This window comes from Hemicordylus capensis, chromosome 6, assembly GCF_027244095.1.
Source record: "Hemicordylus capensis ecotype Gifberg chromosome 6, rHemCap1.1.pri, whole genome shotgun sequence".
Classification (NCBI taxonomy): Eukaryota; Metazoa; Chordata; class Lepidosauria; order Squamata; family Cordylidae; genus Hemicordylus; species Hemicordylus capensis.
In genome coordinates, this window is record NC_069662.1 from 114,973,107 (window position 1) to 114,989,346 (window position 16,240).

The window sequence follows — 16,240 nt, forward strand, 5'->3', positions numbered from 1 at the left end:
GGGAGGGAGAGAGAGAGCATAAGATATATCAGAATAGGAGGGATGGAGGGAGGAAGGAAGGAAGGCTAGATATTGTGGTTTTCTTTTCTCGGCACTGACTATATTAACTTTTTTTGCTGGATCTCAGATTGACAAAGAGAGAACAAAAAAGGGGGTGATTTCAAAATGGATAAGATGGATCCATAAGATGGATAAAGTGAAATGACTGTGAGGCAGAAAGAGCCCTTACATCAGGAGATGAAGAAGGAATCAAGGAGGTTGATTCTATGGGTTTGGTTTTTTTGGTGTGTGTGTGCGGGGGGGGGGGGAGAGTTTGATTTTTTTAAAAAATTGTCTGCTTGCCTGTTTCTTTGGTGGGTTGAGTGATAGGTAGCACCCATCATGTCCTACCACTCAACCCACTTTGTTCCCCATAGGTAGGTCCTAGGGCCACCAATGGGGTGATTCGAGTTCCCCATTGAATTACGATTTTTTTGGGGGGTGAATTTTCAATTTGATTTGTTGAAGAATGGATGGCTGGTTCAACAAATAGATTCAAACTTCTATGATTCAATTAGATGTAGAATCGTATCACAAAAAACGATTCGTGCACACTTCTAACCTGTATACAGGTAACTTTTAAAATGAGCACAGGTACAGTAATTCACATAAATATGTGTACAGACATCTGTATACTCGTACAGCATAATGTCTGAATTGGGCTAAAGAAGGTCAATGAATGAACAGAGGATTTGGAGGATGGAATAGATCTAACCAGGAAGAGTAGTCTAGATATAAATGCTAGGGATAGGAGAGTGGAATAAAAAGTGAAAACAAAAGTGAACAGAACATATTAAGGCAGCCCTGAGAAAAGGTCTTCTGAATGTATCCGCTATTTTAGAAGGGAAACACCTATCATGGAAGCAGGCTCCATGTGGGAACATTTTAATGAAGTTTCTGTACCTGTGGATAAGGCAGGCATATGTGCAAAATGCAAACAGTGCAACAAAGAAATGCAAGGCCTGGTTGCCCAAATGAAACAGCATGATGAGAAGCATGTAGCTATTATAGTGTGTATTGACCTTATAAAAATGAAACCTACATCTATCCCTTAATATATATATTAAGGCTACATTAGACAATGTATTTTTGCTAGAAAATGCTGATCAAATAGAATCTTCCTGACTACTGATTTAAATTATTAAAATTGAGTCCATCTGTGAAGCAATTTAAATCGATTTGATTTAAACCAAATCAACCCTGCATGTACTTCTCATGCAATAATAGTCATGTGCAGCATGTTCAGTTCAAAGACTGAGGAATCATTTTTAGCAACTCAGAATTCAATAGACAGAATGTTTCACTCAATATCTGGATGTGCAACAGAGCATAGAAGGCTGAAATTGCATTTAGAAATAAACAAATATTTCTCAGAGCTTTAAAATACCCAACAGGATAGAGGTATTTTACTTGCAGGACTAATCTACCACTCTTACTTTTGGGAATAACACTTCACAGTTGCTTTTGTTTGTTTGGTAAGGTACATGTTTCCATTAAAATACTAAAACAAACTTAATGGGGGGAAAAGAAGACATTCAATGGCATGCACAGTCTTGTCCTTGGTCTAATGAAAGTGTTGCTGAACACCCTAGTCTATGAATTGCATCAGGCCTACTGTTGTGATTTGTTAATGCCAACTTTTGTAACCACTGTATGGACAGGGAATTATTTACATTCCTGGAACCTGCAGGGTAACTTCCTAGTACAAGTGACACACTGATTTAGCCCAAAGAAATACTCTTTTGATGTCTGTAGTATGCTAGCAATAGCAACTTGCTCTGCTCTGCTGTTTTATTGTAGCAAGTAGCAAGTTCTATGACAGGCATGTACACCAGCACATCAAACTCTGACTCTTCTCCAAAGTTAAGGTGGACTATCCATAGTTTTTCAAAAGTATCATGTGAATGTGCTTATCTCATTCAAGTGTTGCTTTGTTACCTCCTTTTTTTTTTAAAGGACACTTGTGTGCGTGTTTTATTTTAGTGGAAAGAAAGCGTATGTTTAGACTAAACATAGTGTGAGTATTTCAGGGATGGCCTTGCTGCTACAGAACTATTGCATGGGTTTTTGATAGAGTGAAATAAACAAAGTAGCCTCACTGAATTCTGGTCCTTGGCTGTAGTAAGAAGCTGACCAATTTGCGTGTCACACCTTATTCTCTTCCACTGGGATCTCTTGCTTGCTGATAGGTCCTTCCTTAATTCTCTGTCATATTATACCTTTTCTTTGACACCCATTATTCCTGAGCAGCACTTGATCAACATAGGTGACACACAGAGTAATTGACACCTGATAGTATTTTGCCCTGGCGGGGAGGGCACAGAGAATGGGAGAAGAAAAATATAGTAGTTCCTATATTAGAAGGACAATAGAAGAGGGAACTATTAGATAGTGACAGGGAAGTACTCCCTAAGCACTGGAAGACTTGTTCAGTTTTCTACTAGTTCCTGAGCCATCCTAGGAATAGGCTTCGCATTTTCAAGCTTGCTTTGATCTGCTATGTTTAAAATAACACAGCTTAAAAGCTGAGTTCTCAATATGCCAAATTCTACATTCCAAATACTAATGCAAGAAATTTGTAATATCATTAAATTCCAGAATTGTTTTTAAATTCATATACTTTAATCCCTTAATTACTAGAGCATAGGGAAAGCTAGCATTATTCACACAATTTCCTCTGGACAACAGAGACTCTGTAGTGTAAACCACTTAAAATTAACTAAAGGGATACAATAATAGCCACTGCTGTTATTGTTTAGCTGGAGGTATAACAGTATACAAAGAATTGTATATAAAGAACATAAAGGTGCAAAATATCACCAAAAAAAAGGAGGTAATTTTGTTGTATGCATTGCATTTTTGTTACTGGGTCTGGCACAATTCTGCTAATTACAACTTTCAAGAAAATATATTATGAGAATTGACAGATACCTCGGGCAGTTCCAAGTCAATCTATACCAACCAAGCATTTTCTACAGAGTTACTGCCTCTGTGACAACCTTCCATTGACCTACCCAAAGGGGGGAAGTCTTTGGAATGACTGAGCCATCCAATAATTTCTGTTGTCAACCTAGTGCAAGAGAGGATGGTTACATCTGACAAAAGATTTAAAAGATCTAGCAGGTGAATTAATACCTTTTGTAGTAGTTCCATAAACTTCTGAAGTGCTATCAATACGAGATGAAATTTCATTTTAAAAATGCTTTTTTCAACTATCATACCAGTGCTGAGAATTAAACTGTTCTTCAAGTTTGGAAGACCTTTTGAGGACAATAATTAAACTTTTCATTCTCTAAGTAGATTTCACCCCTTCATTCCCCCCCCCATAAATCTTCTAGTAGATGACCGAAATAAACCAACCCACTTATTAACAACATTCGGTTTACCTACACCAAAATAGCCATAAAATTTATTCAGATGTAAGTATGCAAGATATAGACATTTTTCTGAAATACATGAACAGTGATAACAATGCCCTTTGCTTCACTCTAGCTTTCTAACATTACTGAATACAAAGATTTAAGTCCCACTTATTTCAGCTGAAGACATAAACACACATCTAGCTCTCTTTCACTGACAAGTAAGAAGTATGAGTGCTAAACGTCAGTTGAATTGTGATCTGTGATCTGTAATTTTGCGATGGGACAAGTTTTGGTCTGTAGTTCAAACAGCAAAATGTTTACTTTGCATTTAAAATATCAAGCAACTGGCCCGAATTAGAAAACCAAACAGGTGGATCACGTGTAACTTTTGTTATCCAGTATCATGAACAATGTGGGCTTTGTGGTTGCACAATAGTCCCCATGGAAGGATTTCAGGCTCTTCATAGTGGTCTGAAGCTCTGCCCTTCATGCAATGGAGTGTGCTCAGTGTCTTTGGCAGCAGAGTGCTTTCTAGCCCAGTTCCTGAATGGCCACTATGTAGAAAGAACTTCACTAAACAAAACAGGTAAGTGTAGCGAGAACATCCAAAAAGCGGCAAGGCTGGGTAGGTGATGTGAATGATACCAGATCAAATGTTACAAGTGAGCAACCTGTTTATTGTAATAGTGATCCGGTATGGCTCAGCGGGGAAGTGCTTGACTAACAAGCAGAAGGTTGCAGGTTCGAATCCCCGCTGGTATGTTTCCCAGACTATGGGAAACGCCTATATCAGGCAGCAGCGATATAGGAAGATGCTGAAAGGCATCACCTCATACTGCACGGGAGGAGGCAATGGTAAATCCCTCCTGTATTCTACCAAAGAAAAACACAGGGCTCTGTGGGCACAAAGAGTTGAAACTGACTTGATGGCACACTTTATATTTTACTTTTATCCTTCACAATATGGGCGATTAGCAAGCTCACCCCAAAAGGAGGAGGGTTTGAGGATGTGAAGTTTTCAGAAAAATCAATGGGGCCATTCACATGACCTACTGGGCAGCTGGGGGGAAGGCTTCCCAAACCTTGCCTCTCCCTCCCCCACCAGAAAACAGTTGCTTTGTGGGTGGGAGCGTGCTCAATGCCCTCACACAATCAGCCCTGGTCCATGCAGAGTGGAGCAGGACAGATTGATATGAGGTTGGGACTCATTCTCCCAGCCTCCATGAAGCCCACAATGCAGCTTGTGACACAAAAGCTGAACTGGGGGATTCCCCCAACAGACTGGTGCTCTAAACACTCATCTCTGTGTGAGGCAGGGCTGAAAGCAGCCATGCTCACACACGAGCAAGTAGCCAGGGGTAAGGGAGTGCTTGCATCTCCTAGGTAATGAAGTCTATTGGACTTTCTAAAGTCTTTAGTTATGTTCAGGTAGAAGAGAAGTGCCCTCTGCACATCAAGTGACAGTGGTTGGACCAATAGTGGCACGGACGGTTGACAGAATTTCATGACTGGAGGAGTAGAACTTACTGTGGTGCTCAAACCCATGGCTGTCGATGTCAAAGATGAAGATGAGGTCTTTTGACATTTGGACATCAACGTCATATCCTCCTCCTGGTGTTTCCATTTCTTATTATGCCTGTGGTGGCCATCCTTGGAAACATCTTTGGGGTTTTTTTTTTAAGGTTGCTTGATTGGCAACACTTGGGGTGGCTTTCAAAGACGAGGCTGACTTTGATAGTGTCAACGTCAACGGTGCCAACAATAGAGGAGACCGTGGCATTGGAGTCAGCAGGCGTAGAGCTTGCTCATAAAGGGACATTCTCAAATGCAATTCCATGCTCTTCCAAGTTTGTTTGGAAAATGACAAACTTTGCAGGAGAATGAGCTGTCTTCCTCATGAGTTTATTCTTTAGAATGAGTTGTTTTACTCTCCCCCTAAGCAAAGGAGGCAGACGTAATGCCTATCTGAAGAGGAACAGGTACCATGGCAAGAGGAACAGTGTTTCAAAGTCTTTTTTGAGTTCATACAGACAAAGCCAGAGCGTGAGGCAAAGCACAGTCAGAAAAACAGTCCAAGGTCAGAAAATATAATAAGCAAACCATAAATTTTGTGTATTTCAGGAACCAAGGATGAGTTGCAAATCCTGAGCAAAGTGTTTATAACAGTGGTCAAGAAGGAACTGATCTGGAAAGTGCTCTGACACCAAAGATACTGATCATGCTCCACACATGAAGGGTGGAGCTTTAGAGTGCTGTGAGGAGCTTGAAATCTTTCCCCGAGGACTAATGCACAGGCGCAAAGTCCACGTTGTGAAGAATACCAGATCACATTAAGATATATTTGCTACAACTATAGTGCACAATTTCCCCCCAGATTTTCCCCCCTAGAATATTTTTTGAAATATTATATTTTTTAAATATAAAAATAAGCACATTACTTTGGCTGATTCTCCCCTTTTATCTGAATGATGTAAATACCTAAAACTAACAAATGAATACTATTTAGCAGAAGAGCTTTTATAATTTGCCCTGGGTTTTTTTGCGATTGCAGGCACATTCACAGGCACAATACTGTGATCACACACTGTGATCACACACTTCCCTAGCACCACTCATCAATCTGAATCCACAAGGAGAATGAATTGCTGTTAACTTAAAAACTGGGTTGCAAATTAGAGTAGCTTTCTTGATTTATATCTGCAAGGTGCATGGATAGCAGAAATCTATTTAATCTCAGCTAGGAGTAAATGTTTGCCCTGGATAAGCTATTTTCTCAAATACAAACTGGTGCTTCTGGTCCAGCCTGTAAATCTCAAGTTACCTGATGGTCCTCTGATTCAAACACAGCTTATGCCAGTGATGTGTGTGCCAAGAGACTGGCAGTTCTTTGTTTTAAAGCATGAACGTTTGTTGGTTACTGAAGAAATTATGTTGAGCAGATGCTGGGGACAGAGACTGAGTAGCAAAACAGCTTGTACACAGAATACTGTAGTTGATCCTTATCCTCACATATTCATACACAGCCTTTTACTTTTCCATGTTCTCAATATTTGGGGGCTGGGGCCTCAAGGACAGGGGCATAGCTATAATTGAGTGAAAGGGTTCAAAGAACACGGGCCCCCAGCTCCTGAGGGCCCTCCAGCTCCACCGCTCCATATTTTCTTCATTATTTCCCTCACTCTGGGGGGCCATCAGAGAGAGGGATGAACACCTCTCCTCTAGCTACGCCCCTGCTCAGGGACATATTTTAGGGAGACACAGAGTGAATGGAGAATTAGCAAATGTTCTTCTCCCACTATGTGTCAAAAATTATTCAGCACATGCAGTGTCTGATGTTGGTCATTATTTCTTAATACTGAAATAGTAGTTCCTGTATATACTATTAATTAAACATATCTCATCTGTTTGCTTCTGCTTATGTCTTCCTTGTCTAATTTTTGCTAGTTAGAAACCAAAGCCAGGCCAACAAAACAATTTTTGCCACCTTGAACAGAGAGCACTGTCTCCAGAAGAAGAAACATCATAAATTTAAAAACCATATCTTCCAGTAGCTAGGCACTGCTTTTCAAAGACAGGTAATCAAAACAATCTTGATTGTGATGCAAATACTGTGGATTATGTATTATATAACCTTCAAAAGCACTTTCACCAGAAGATGTCAACATATTTTTCAATCTATGGGATCAGAAAATGCTCATATAACGTCTTATAAGAGCATTTGTTTACTTTTTGTGCAATTTATGTTTCATTTCCCCCGATTTTAGAGATAGTTCTCAAAGAACTGCATTATGTGTCAACTTCTTGTTTTCCACCAACTATACCGTGAAAAGCAAAGACAAAGAGAAAGAAAAGGCCTCAGTTCATACCCACTCACCAAAGGCAAAATAGTAAAAGGAGAGATTGGCACTTTGCAGTAAAGGCTAACAAACTTGAGATCTGGTGAACCGTCAGCACATTTTGCACCACCAGGGACCCAACACTGTGGCAAGACATTCTGTTTTTGGTGGATATTGAAAACTAGGATATTGATAAGCTTCTTATCATTGTCTAAATAGCTGCATATACTCAGTTGTACACATGGTGCTTTTGTGCAAATGGATCGCCCCATTTATTTCAACACATATTCCATTATATGTGGAGAGAGAAGGTCTACACTGGAATCAGTACTCTTGTAGGCAAGGCATGTGATTATCTGGAGTTTATACACAGTGATGGCACAGAATAACACCCTCAATATCACTTTATCATTACTTAATGCAGAATGAATATTCTAATCATTTCAAATACCAGCATACAAACATTAGCCTGAATGAAAGGTCTTTTTAAAGAAGTGACCACAAAAATCAGTTGCTTAAAATGCTAGATTTCTAATTTTTAAAAAATGTGGATTGATTTCCTCATAAGTTTATTTAGTCTTACCTTTTCAACTGGTGCATTTTCTTCGTATGTTGTTACACTAGCTTTTCTTGATTCCGTTTTTGATCTACTCAGCCTCCGGGATACTTTTTCTCTAAGCAAAGAGGCATATCCAATGTGTTCATAGATAGGATTTGTTGTCATTTTGGAAATATACTCAGAAGCCTTTGTTTCTATATACAGTGTTATCAAGCCATCTGTTACCAAATCATGGATTGATTCAAACCTCTTCTCCCCTACAAAGTGCTTCCCATCATAAAAAAGCCTGTAGTTTAAGGTCTGATTACCAAATCTGCAATTTAAAAAAAGTTGCATTAGTGTCCAAATGCATTTATGATGATTTTTCAGATTATGCTCACTAAGAAATTACTGGTGAAGAATTGGTGTAGGAAAAACATTCCCAGGTGCTTAACCATGCTGACACACTCAACAGAGGATCTGGGAACAATTCAAACCCTTTCTTATGGAGCATGAGTTCCTTTCACTCTTTCCCTACCTGCTTAAATATAGGTAAGGATTAAAACAAAACACCAATGTTATTTACAGTTAAGATGAAGCAGGATTCCTTCTTAAGCAGGAGCTGAAATCAGCTTCTTCCGTTTAGCTGTGGGTAACATCAGTGCCAATGCAATGTAATTACATTTAAGACCAGACAGAGACAATTTGTTTTTCAGATGGGAGAAACTAAGAGTGTGGACCATGTGACCTATGGCCCACTCTTGTCTGCTTAAGTATGATTAAGAAATTTGCATCAGTATATACAGAGTGTGCTTAATGGGGACCTCAGGTAGGTTGGAGTCCTTGCAAACGCAGTCGTCATACCATCATTAAAAAGCCTAATTTAAAGAACTAGCACTTATTACAATTTACAGAGAGAAACAGTAGAGTTCACCTGAGCGCTAGAGTATAGCATCCAGGCTGTCGCTGGCTTTCTCTGAGAATATATGCTCCTTCAACACCTCCAAGTAATTCATCTGCTTGCTCACGAGAAATGATCCCGTGAAACCTGACAGAAAAGAAAGTCAGCAGTTTATATAATTAATGGTTAAAAAACAAGAAGGAAATGCACAGATAATAGCAAAATGATGAATATATTAAAAGCAAATCTGGTGGTATGTATACATGTACACAGTTTGAGTGGTGAGATCACTGTTGATCCACACTCTCCACTTTTGATTCAGATGTACAATCTTTCTCAGAGAATCAAGGTGGGAATCAATCAGTTCCTGTTTCCAGCAGAGTGGCCCTTATTGACAATCATGTAGTCACCACCCACCCTGGTTGGCTATTCAAAGCATTAATTGATTGGACTGCCCTTGTGACAGTTACAAAGCATCACCCTGTCCCCTTTCAGGAGCAGTGTTTCAAGTAACCAAAAGAAAAAAGAAAAAGAAAAAAAGGGGGAGGAACCTTTAAAAATAAAAGTGCTGAATAAATGTTTAACCTTAAAACATTTCAGATCAGTGTTCCCTTTAACAGGGATTCCCAGATGTTGTTGACTACAACTCCCATAATCACCAAGCAAAAGCCATTGCAGCTGGAGATTATGGGAGTTGTAGTCAAAAACATCTGGGAATCCCTGTTAGAGGGAACACTGTTTCAGATGTCTGAAAAATGTATTTTAAAAGCCAAAATCCTGTCAAGATCAGTGCTGGATTTTGAGACAGATGTGCTTTTTTTTTTTTTTTTACAAGAATGGAAGCAGTGTGGAGGCTCCGGGGGGGCGGGGCGGAGAGAAGCACCAGCTCCTGTTAGTAGATATGGATGGAAGCAAACTGGGAGACCATTCTTCATTTTCCAAGCTGATGGATGCAAACTATTACAAATCTGTTCAGAGTGAACTGAGAGAGTACACAAACACACATACACACACTATTGAAGTGTCAGATATGGCTACTTCTGCTGCTGTTATTTGCAACTAGCTGGCCTGGGCACAGAATATCTGTGCCTCCAGTTCTCCGTGGTTCTCGGCCCTCGTTCTCAGCCCTCTCCTTCCCTCTTCCCATGTTTTTTCTCTCTGACCAGCTGCCTGGCTAGCCACTTTTTCCAGCCGCCCACCACTTTCTTTCCCCGACTGATACCGCTCTCTTCTCCCCCACCGCCGCTTTCTATCTTCCCCCAGCTGCTGCCTTTCCCCCTGCTGTTGCTTTCACTTTCTCTCCCCCCGCCCGCTGCCGCTTTCTCTCTCCGCCTGCCCGCCCGTTCGCTAGTCTGTCCATTGGCCTTATGTTCCCCACAGCCATGACATTCCTCTCCCCCTCTCCTCGCTTGCAAACTCTCACAAGAACTGAGAATTAGATAGATAGATAGAAGATAGGGACCTCCGGGAATATGGCCTACACCATTTATTGTGGCTGGGGATGATGTAGTTCAGCAACATCTGGAGTACCACAGGTTGGGAACTCCTGGCCTACATGGACTCCTTGGAACTGCCACAACACTGTGTCCATCATTTACAGGCACGGCAGGCTGACTAACTCCACAACAGTGTTCCCTCTAAGGTGTGTGTTCATGCTCACGCAGTTTTTTATGACTGCTCAGTTAATTTTAGATCCTGCACAGCTTGAATCAGGAAGGCCTCACTCAGAATACACGTGCGCACACACTGCCTTGCTACTGCCACCCAAAACAAAACTCATTCCACACTCAGATGAAAAAATTTAAAGAGAAAACTGCTCCACAATCACCCATACAACAGAGCATGAGCATCTTGTATGCAGTGCAGTGCATGAGCATGCAACCTGATTTCCAGTTCCTTCAAATAATAAATTTGCCTCAGAGTATTAACTGGGTCCCTCATTTTTGCCTTTAGACTTGATTATCTATATATATAAATCATGAAGGTGGCACGTGACAAGTCCCTCCCTCACACAATGTTCCCTCTAAGGCGTGTGCATGTGCACACACTCACAAGTTTTTGAATGTCCACTTAGTTCCTTTTAGATCCCGCTCAGGTTAAATCAGGAAGGCCCCATTTTGAATGCATGTGCGCACACACTGTCTTGATACTGTCCAGAACAAAACTCATTCCGCACAGAGATGAAAAAAAATAGAGGAACCACTGCCCTCACAGTGCTGTCACTCCGTGCAGCCAGCAGGGAGTGACAGCAGAGGCCCAATATGGGCATTGTGGGTGGGGCTACCAAGGCCAGCAGGCTTCCCTGGTGGCAAGATCCCTTTGCCATGGCAACCATCTGCACCACAGCACCCTCCGGCTCGCCGAGAAGCGCTCCAGGAAGAACAGCGGCATTGCGGAGTTAGCAGCGTAGGCCGGTTCCAAATGCCGGCCTCCATCATGTCGGCCTGCCGAGTCTCCTCATGAGGACAGCAACGCCGGGACTTCCTGTCTGATATGTACGGATGGCCCTCAGCGCACTCTCGCGCCCAGGCTGCCTCCGGAGCCAAGAAGTGCCTCTCTTCCAGCCCGCCCAGGAGGAGAGGCAGTGAGACTCAGGTGAGGTCTCTGGGGTGAGGGGGCTGTGGGGTGGGGCGAGGGGAGCAATCAAGTACTATTGATTGATTGATTGTTTGTTAGATTTATATACCGCCTTTCATTAAAAACAATCTCAAGGCAGTTTACAAAAGTTAAAACACATAATAAAAATGAATTAAAAGTATTTAGCTAAAAATATAAAAAGTACTAGCATGCAGATGCTCTGCACAAGCCAAGCTAGTCAATTTTAATTCTGTTATGTAGTCTTGTTAGTTTCTGATGTTTATCCTGCTGATTGTGCAGAATTATTATAATTGGTATTAACATCTTTAAAAGAATTTATTCATCATTAGCTCCCTGTATAAGTGGAATGGTGGGGTTAAAATAAATAATAACGATGCATCCTAGTCTGCATCCCATTAAGCTCTTTTGTAAAGTGCTCAATATCTTATGGGAGGAAGTGAAAATTGAACAGCATCTAGCACTAAAAGTGTAATATGTTTAAGATACTTATTATCCTTTGTTCAAAAATGCCTTCATTTTACTTAAGAAATTCAATGACATGACTAAGTTTAAGAAGGTTTACACCTACACAAGGAACACACACTGCTTTTTTAGTTCACATTTTAGGTCTGCAACAGAGATTTATGATATGGAGGAAAATGAGGGAGAAGGATCAGGATTTAATTAATTAAAAGAAAGGTGAAAGAGCTCAGATTTGTCTAGACCTCATGTCTTTTGGCCTGACATTCCTGGACATTTGTCATAGATGCATGGGTGGTTGAAGAAACTCACTGGAGAGGGAGATGTCACTCTAAATATTCTGAAACATTTTCTTTTTTAAAATCAGGTTCATTTGTCTCTAGTCCCAGTGTTTAAAACTGGTTCTGGGCTAAGCCCTGGTGAACCTGGGCTGAAATGCAGCCAAGGGAAAGTGCTTGATAAAAGTAAAAGCTTTATAACAATTAAGAGAAGGAAAGTGACTTTGGAGGTAGTGTGTTTGTATTTTTTAAACTGAGGTCAATCTTCCTCTCTCCCTCCCCCGCTCCCCCACTCATTCCATTTAGAAGAAATCAACACTTCAGGGATCCTTTCCCACAGCAATATGACAAAGAAATAGGACCTTATCACTTTACTGTAAGGAATAATTCATCTGTGACCTTTGAACAAGGGCAAAATACAGTATGCAGAGTAAATTAACTATTAGGTTTCAGATGCATTTGACTAGCTGCTGAACTGCTAGCATTTCTTGAAGCTTTTCATAAGTAAGCAACATTTATTTTGTCTGAAACACAGTAAATACACAGAAAAATAAAAAAACACAAATAATCACACTATAAGTATCACCTCCTTTCTGCCACAACACATAGGGAAAACCTGTTCAAATGATGACTATTGCTTGGTAGCAACAAGAGGGGGTGTGTGGGAAAAGATACAAACGACTATAGAACTGCTATGAAAAAAAGAGTCCTAAATTATTATTATTTAATAAAAAGAGATTAATAGTTTTTATTCCTAATTGCAGAACTACAGGGGAGACAGTTAATCTGCAGGCAAGCTGAGATCTGGAGAAAATCTCAAGAAAAAATGAATAAGCATGTAAAAAGTAAATAAGATATTGTCTTGTGTCAAATGGTTGCTTCATTAACAATTCTGTATTAACATTTTTAAATTGTACTGTGGCACATTTCAAATGCTTGTTTATAACATTTTACAAATAATATAATACATACTCTCTTCCATAGTATTTTGGTCTGTTCTCCACCTAAATGCAAGAGAGGGGGGAGGGAGGAGTGAGGGGAGAGAGAAATTAGTGGAACTGACAATAAAATGCAAACATGTTTAATATTTGCCCAGTCCCAAAGCCCTATGAGATGCAGCTGCATGGGTGTCTCTTTCATGAACAAGTAGGACAATTATTTCAGATGGGATGGCTTTATGTATGCATTGGAGTTACCATAACCGCAACAAACTAGGGCAACTTACTATACCTAGAAGCTATTCCCACAACCAAAGATTTCTGGGAAGGAGGAGGTTAACCAAGGAATCTGTGGTCGTCCAGGGCACTGGGAGCCCTCCAGACCCAGCAGATCAGCTACCAAGGTTAAAAGTGAGATAGCAAAAAGAGCTGCCTTTTTCTTTGGGTCACCTGTGGCACCAGCACATTTAAAACTGTCCCCAGGCTGCTTTACCAAAGAGTTCTGTTGAAAGTAGGGTCACGGAGAGAAAATCTGCCTCTCCACTGCTCACACAATGCACTGTGGAATACTGGAGATCCCAGTTTTGCTTTTTCTTCTCTCTCACAGCACGTGGCAGCCTGATCGTGTAGGGGCTGGGTACGTAAACCCAACTGCGGGGGCCTGGGTTGTCTGTAAGGCATAGGAGTGAGCATGTCTCCCTTCCAACCCACCTCTATATGGTTGTGAGAACAGGCTCCTATTCTATGCAATGTGAGTAACCAAATGCAAATGTGAGTAACCAAAATTATTTAAAAGAAAGAAAACATATATATTTGCATCTCTTGCTATGACTCACTATGTATCCTTAGGCAAGCTAGGCCCTCTCTGGTTGAGGGAACAATAATACTGACATGCTTTATAGAATTGTTGTAAGACAGTAAGATAATGAATGCAAAATGATCTGAACACTCAATAGCAGAATATGAATGAGATCGTCATCATCATTATTCTATTCTATTATATGAGAATAATTATATTTGCTTGTCTACAAATTCAGAAAAAAGAACACTAACATATAGGTACAGCAAGGTTGATGCTTACACAGAATCAGGCATAAGGCAAAAGCCACTTGAACCTCACACTCTGCTCAGGTATTGGTGCTGACAGTGCTGACCATTCACATTAGTTCACACAAAGAAGATTAGGGTAGGAGACACCTTCTACCCTAGTTTGGGAGCTGTGCATGCTCTTGTTTGCTGATCATCAGTTAAAAACAAGATCGGAGGCACTGCGTGTGATCATGTACTCAGCAGCATCTGAACTGGAGGACTTTTTGTCCCACCTCATTCAACAACTGGGCACTGCTGCTGGGTAGGAGGAAGCTTCTGACTCAGCTGCTGCTGAGCACATGATCATGGGTGGCGCCTCCAGCCTTGTTTCTAACAGACAGATGATCAACAAATGGGAGCATACACAGGGTAGACACCTCCTAACCTATTAAGTTGAGTAGGGTAGACACCTCCTATCCTCTTTTTCAATGTGTTAATTGTCCTTAGTTGAGCAGAAGGAGCTGGACTGTAGCCAATATAGCCCCAAACAAAGGCTTTTGGTTATCTAAAGACATCTTGGTTTGCTTTTATTGCTTAATGACCTTTTAATGAGCTGACCCACTGCAGCACCTTGGTTTTACTAAATGGATCCTACTCTGTGCATTCCCAAATGCTCTCTTTTCAGCTTTAGCTTTCACAACTCATCCTAAACACAGAATTTTAATTTCACTGTATGGTGAGAACTTCTTGTTGTTGTTGTTGTTATTGCTGTTGTTGAAATTATTTATGTAAAGCTTTTCATCAAAAGTTTTTGAAATCATTTACATAGCAAAAGGTATGAGGAATTGGTTCTGTGTCCCCAAAGACTTCAGAGTCTAAATACAGACAGAAGCAGACAACACCCACAGGAGTGATACTGTGCTGGACTGCATAGGAACAGTTGCTCTCCCCTCATTAAATATAGGAAAAGGGTTCCTCTTTGCCCTGTTAGCACAACTAAGACTGCTGAATGCAGGTAATGAAATAACCAAAATGGAAAATACATACTCTAAGGAATATTTTTAAAAGCTCAAAAGAATGGTTCAAACAAAAGAATCAATTGACAAATTAGGTCCTTAAGAGGGAATATTTAATAGACTGGTGCCTCAGTTCTATACATCTCTGCTTATAATGAAATCCTATTCATTTCAAAGCAACCTACCTCCAAGTAAGTGTACTCCAGATTGCAGCCTAAGGGAGCAAGCATGTTCTATTAATTTCACTGAAATAAATGGTGCTTGCATAGCAACTATGCCTGGAGGATTACACCCTTTATCAGGAGAACACAGGAATTAATTGTAAATGCTATACATAATGCTGAACATTTCATTTGAAGTTTATAAGCTAGCAGTGGCAGGCCAGCAGGGGGCAGTTCCTTACAAATTTTGATGTACAATGCTTCCGTTTAATGTTGGTCTAATATTGGGAGAATAGGGTGCGAATATTAATAACATTAATTATTAATATGTTTTTAAGTGGGAGTCTCATTTTGACTGGCACTAAAATTATAACTGATCTACAGAGGCAGGCTTTAACCTTAAAAATTTCATAATGAACGGAAAGCTCTTTTTTAAAAAGATGAGTGACATGAAACCTTTTGCGCCGCTAGTGCAGTAAATAATGTTCAAAGCAGAGACCCAGGGTTGGTGCTCCAAGGCTGGAAAGTCTCAGGTGATGCTGGAAAGTCTCAACCCTACATTTTGGTTTGTTTCACTATTTATTTGCAATGCTGCTTTCACACTCTGCACACAGATGCAGAGAGAGCTCTTCTGTGGCTTGGTTTTCAGTTAGATATGGGCTATCTTTATTTTTTTCCCATGGCAGGGGTCTAGGATCCACACAACTCCCAGCATCTGAGGAATTGCCCCACCACTTTATTGATTTCCTCCCAAAAAACACATTTTCCTCCCCTTCAAGTGTATTTTCTCTCTCCGCTCTTCAAAGAATTTAAGTGAATAGTTGCTCCTCAAGCTTTTCTTCTGTCTGCAACCTTGGCCATGGTGATTTGGGCCATAAAATGAGAGTGCCAAAGGAAAACATGAACCAATTGGCTGTGCAATATCTTCAGTAGCATGCCCAAGTGAAAACAGGCAGGGATGTGCATGAAGTGTTTCGGCGGGAACCACTGCACTAGCAGACATGTCGACTTCAAGTCAACTCAGCATTTTTTGTGCTAAACTTGTCATGTGGACAAGCTTAAAGGTTGCAAGTTAGTTCAAAGCT

At 40.6% G+C, this 16,240-nt stretch overlaps 1 protein-coding gene and 1 long non-coding RNA gene across 10 annotated transcripts in view; one reads left to right on the plus strand and one right to left on the minus strand.

The window, feature by feature from the left end:
* The window catches only part of CHN2 (chimerin 2), a 218,505-nt gene that overhangs the window by 97,162 nt on the left and 105,103 nt on the right, over window positions 1-16,240 (minus strand). For 2 of the 3 annotated variants that reach the window (XM_053262420.1, XM_053262419.1), the window contains exons 4-6: window positions 12,984-13,015; window positions 8,710-8,823; window positions 7,821-8,109 (exon numbers count right to left, since the gene is read on the minus strand). In XM_053262420.1, coding sequence (XP_053118395.1) covers window positions 7,821-8,109; window positions 8,710-8,823; window positions 12,984-13,015 — 435 coding nt within the window. Of the gene's footprint in view, window positions 1-7,820; window positions 8,110-8,709; window positions 8,824-10,728; window positions 10,929-12,983; window positions 13,016-16,240 lie in introns of those variants that run through there. The other variant, XM_053262421.1, reaches the window with a different exon arrangement.
* The window catches only part of LOC128330107 (uncharacterized), a 44,990-nt gene continuing 39,645 nt past the window's right edge, over window positions 10,896-16,240 (plus strand). For 3 of the 7 annotated variants that reach the window (XR_008309955.1, XR_008309959.1, XR_008309957.1), the window contains exons 1-3: window positions 10,896-11,271; window positions 12,776-12,856; window positions 13,557-13,720. This is a non-coding gene — a long non-coding RNA (uncharacterized LOC128330107). The remainder of the gene's footprint in view (window positions 11,272-12,775; window positions 12,857-13,556; window positions 13,721-16,240) is intronic. The other 4 variants (XR_008309958.1, XR_008309956.1, XR_008309960.1 and 1 more) reach the window with 2 other exon arrangements.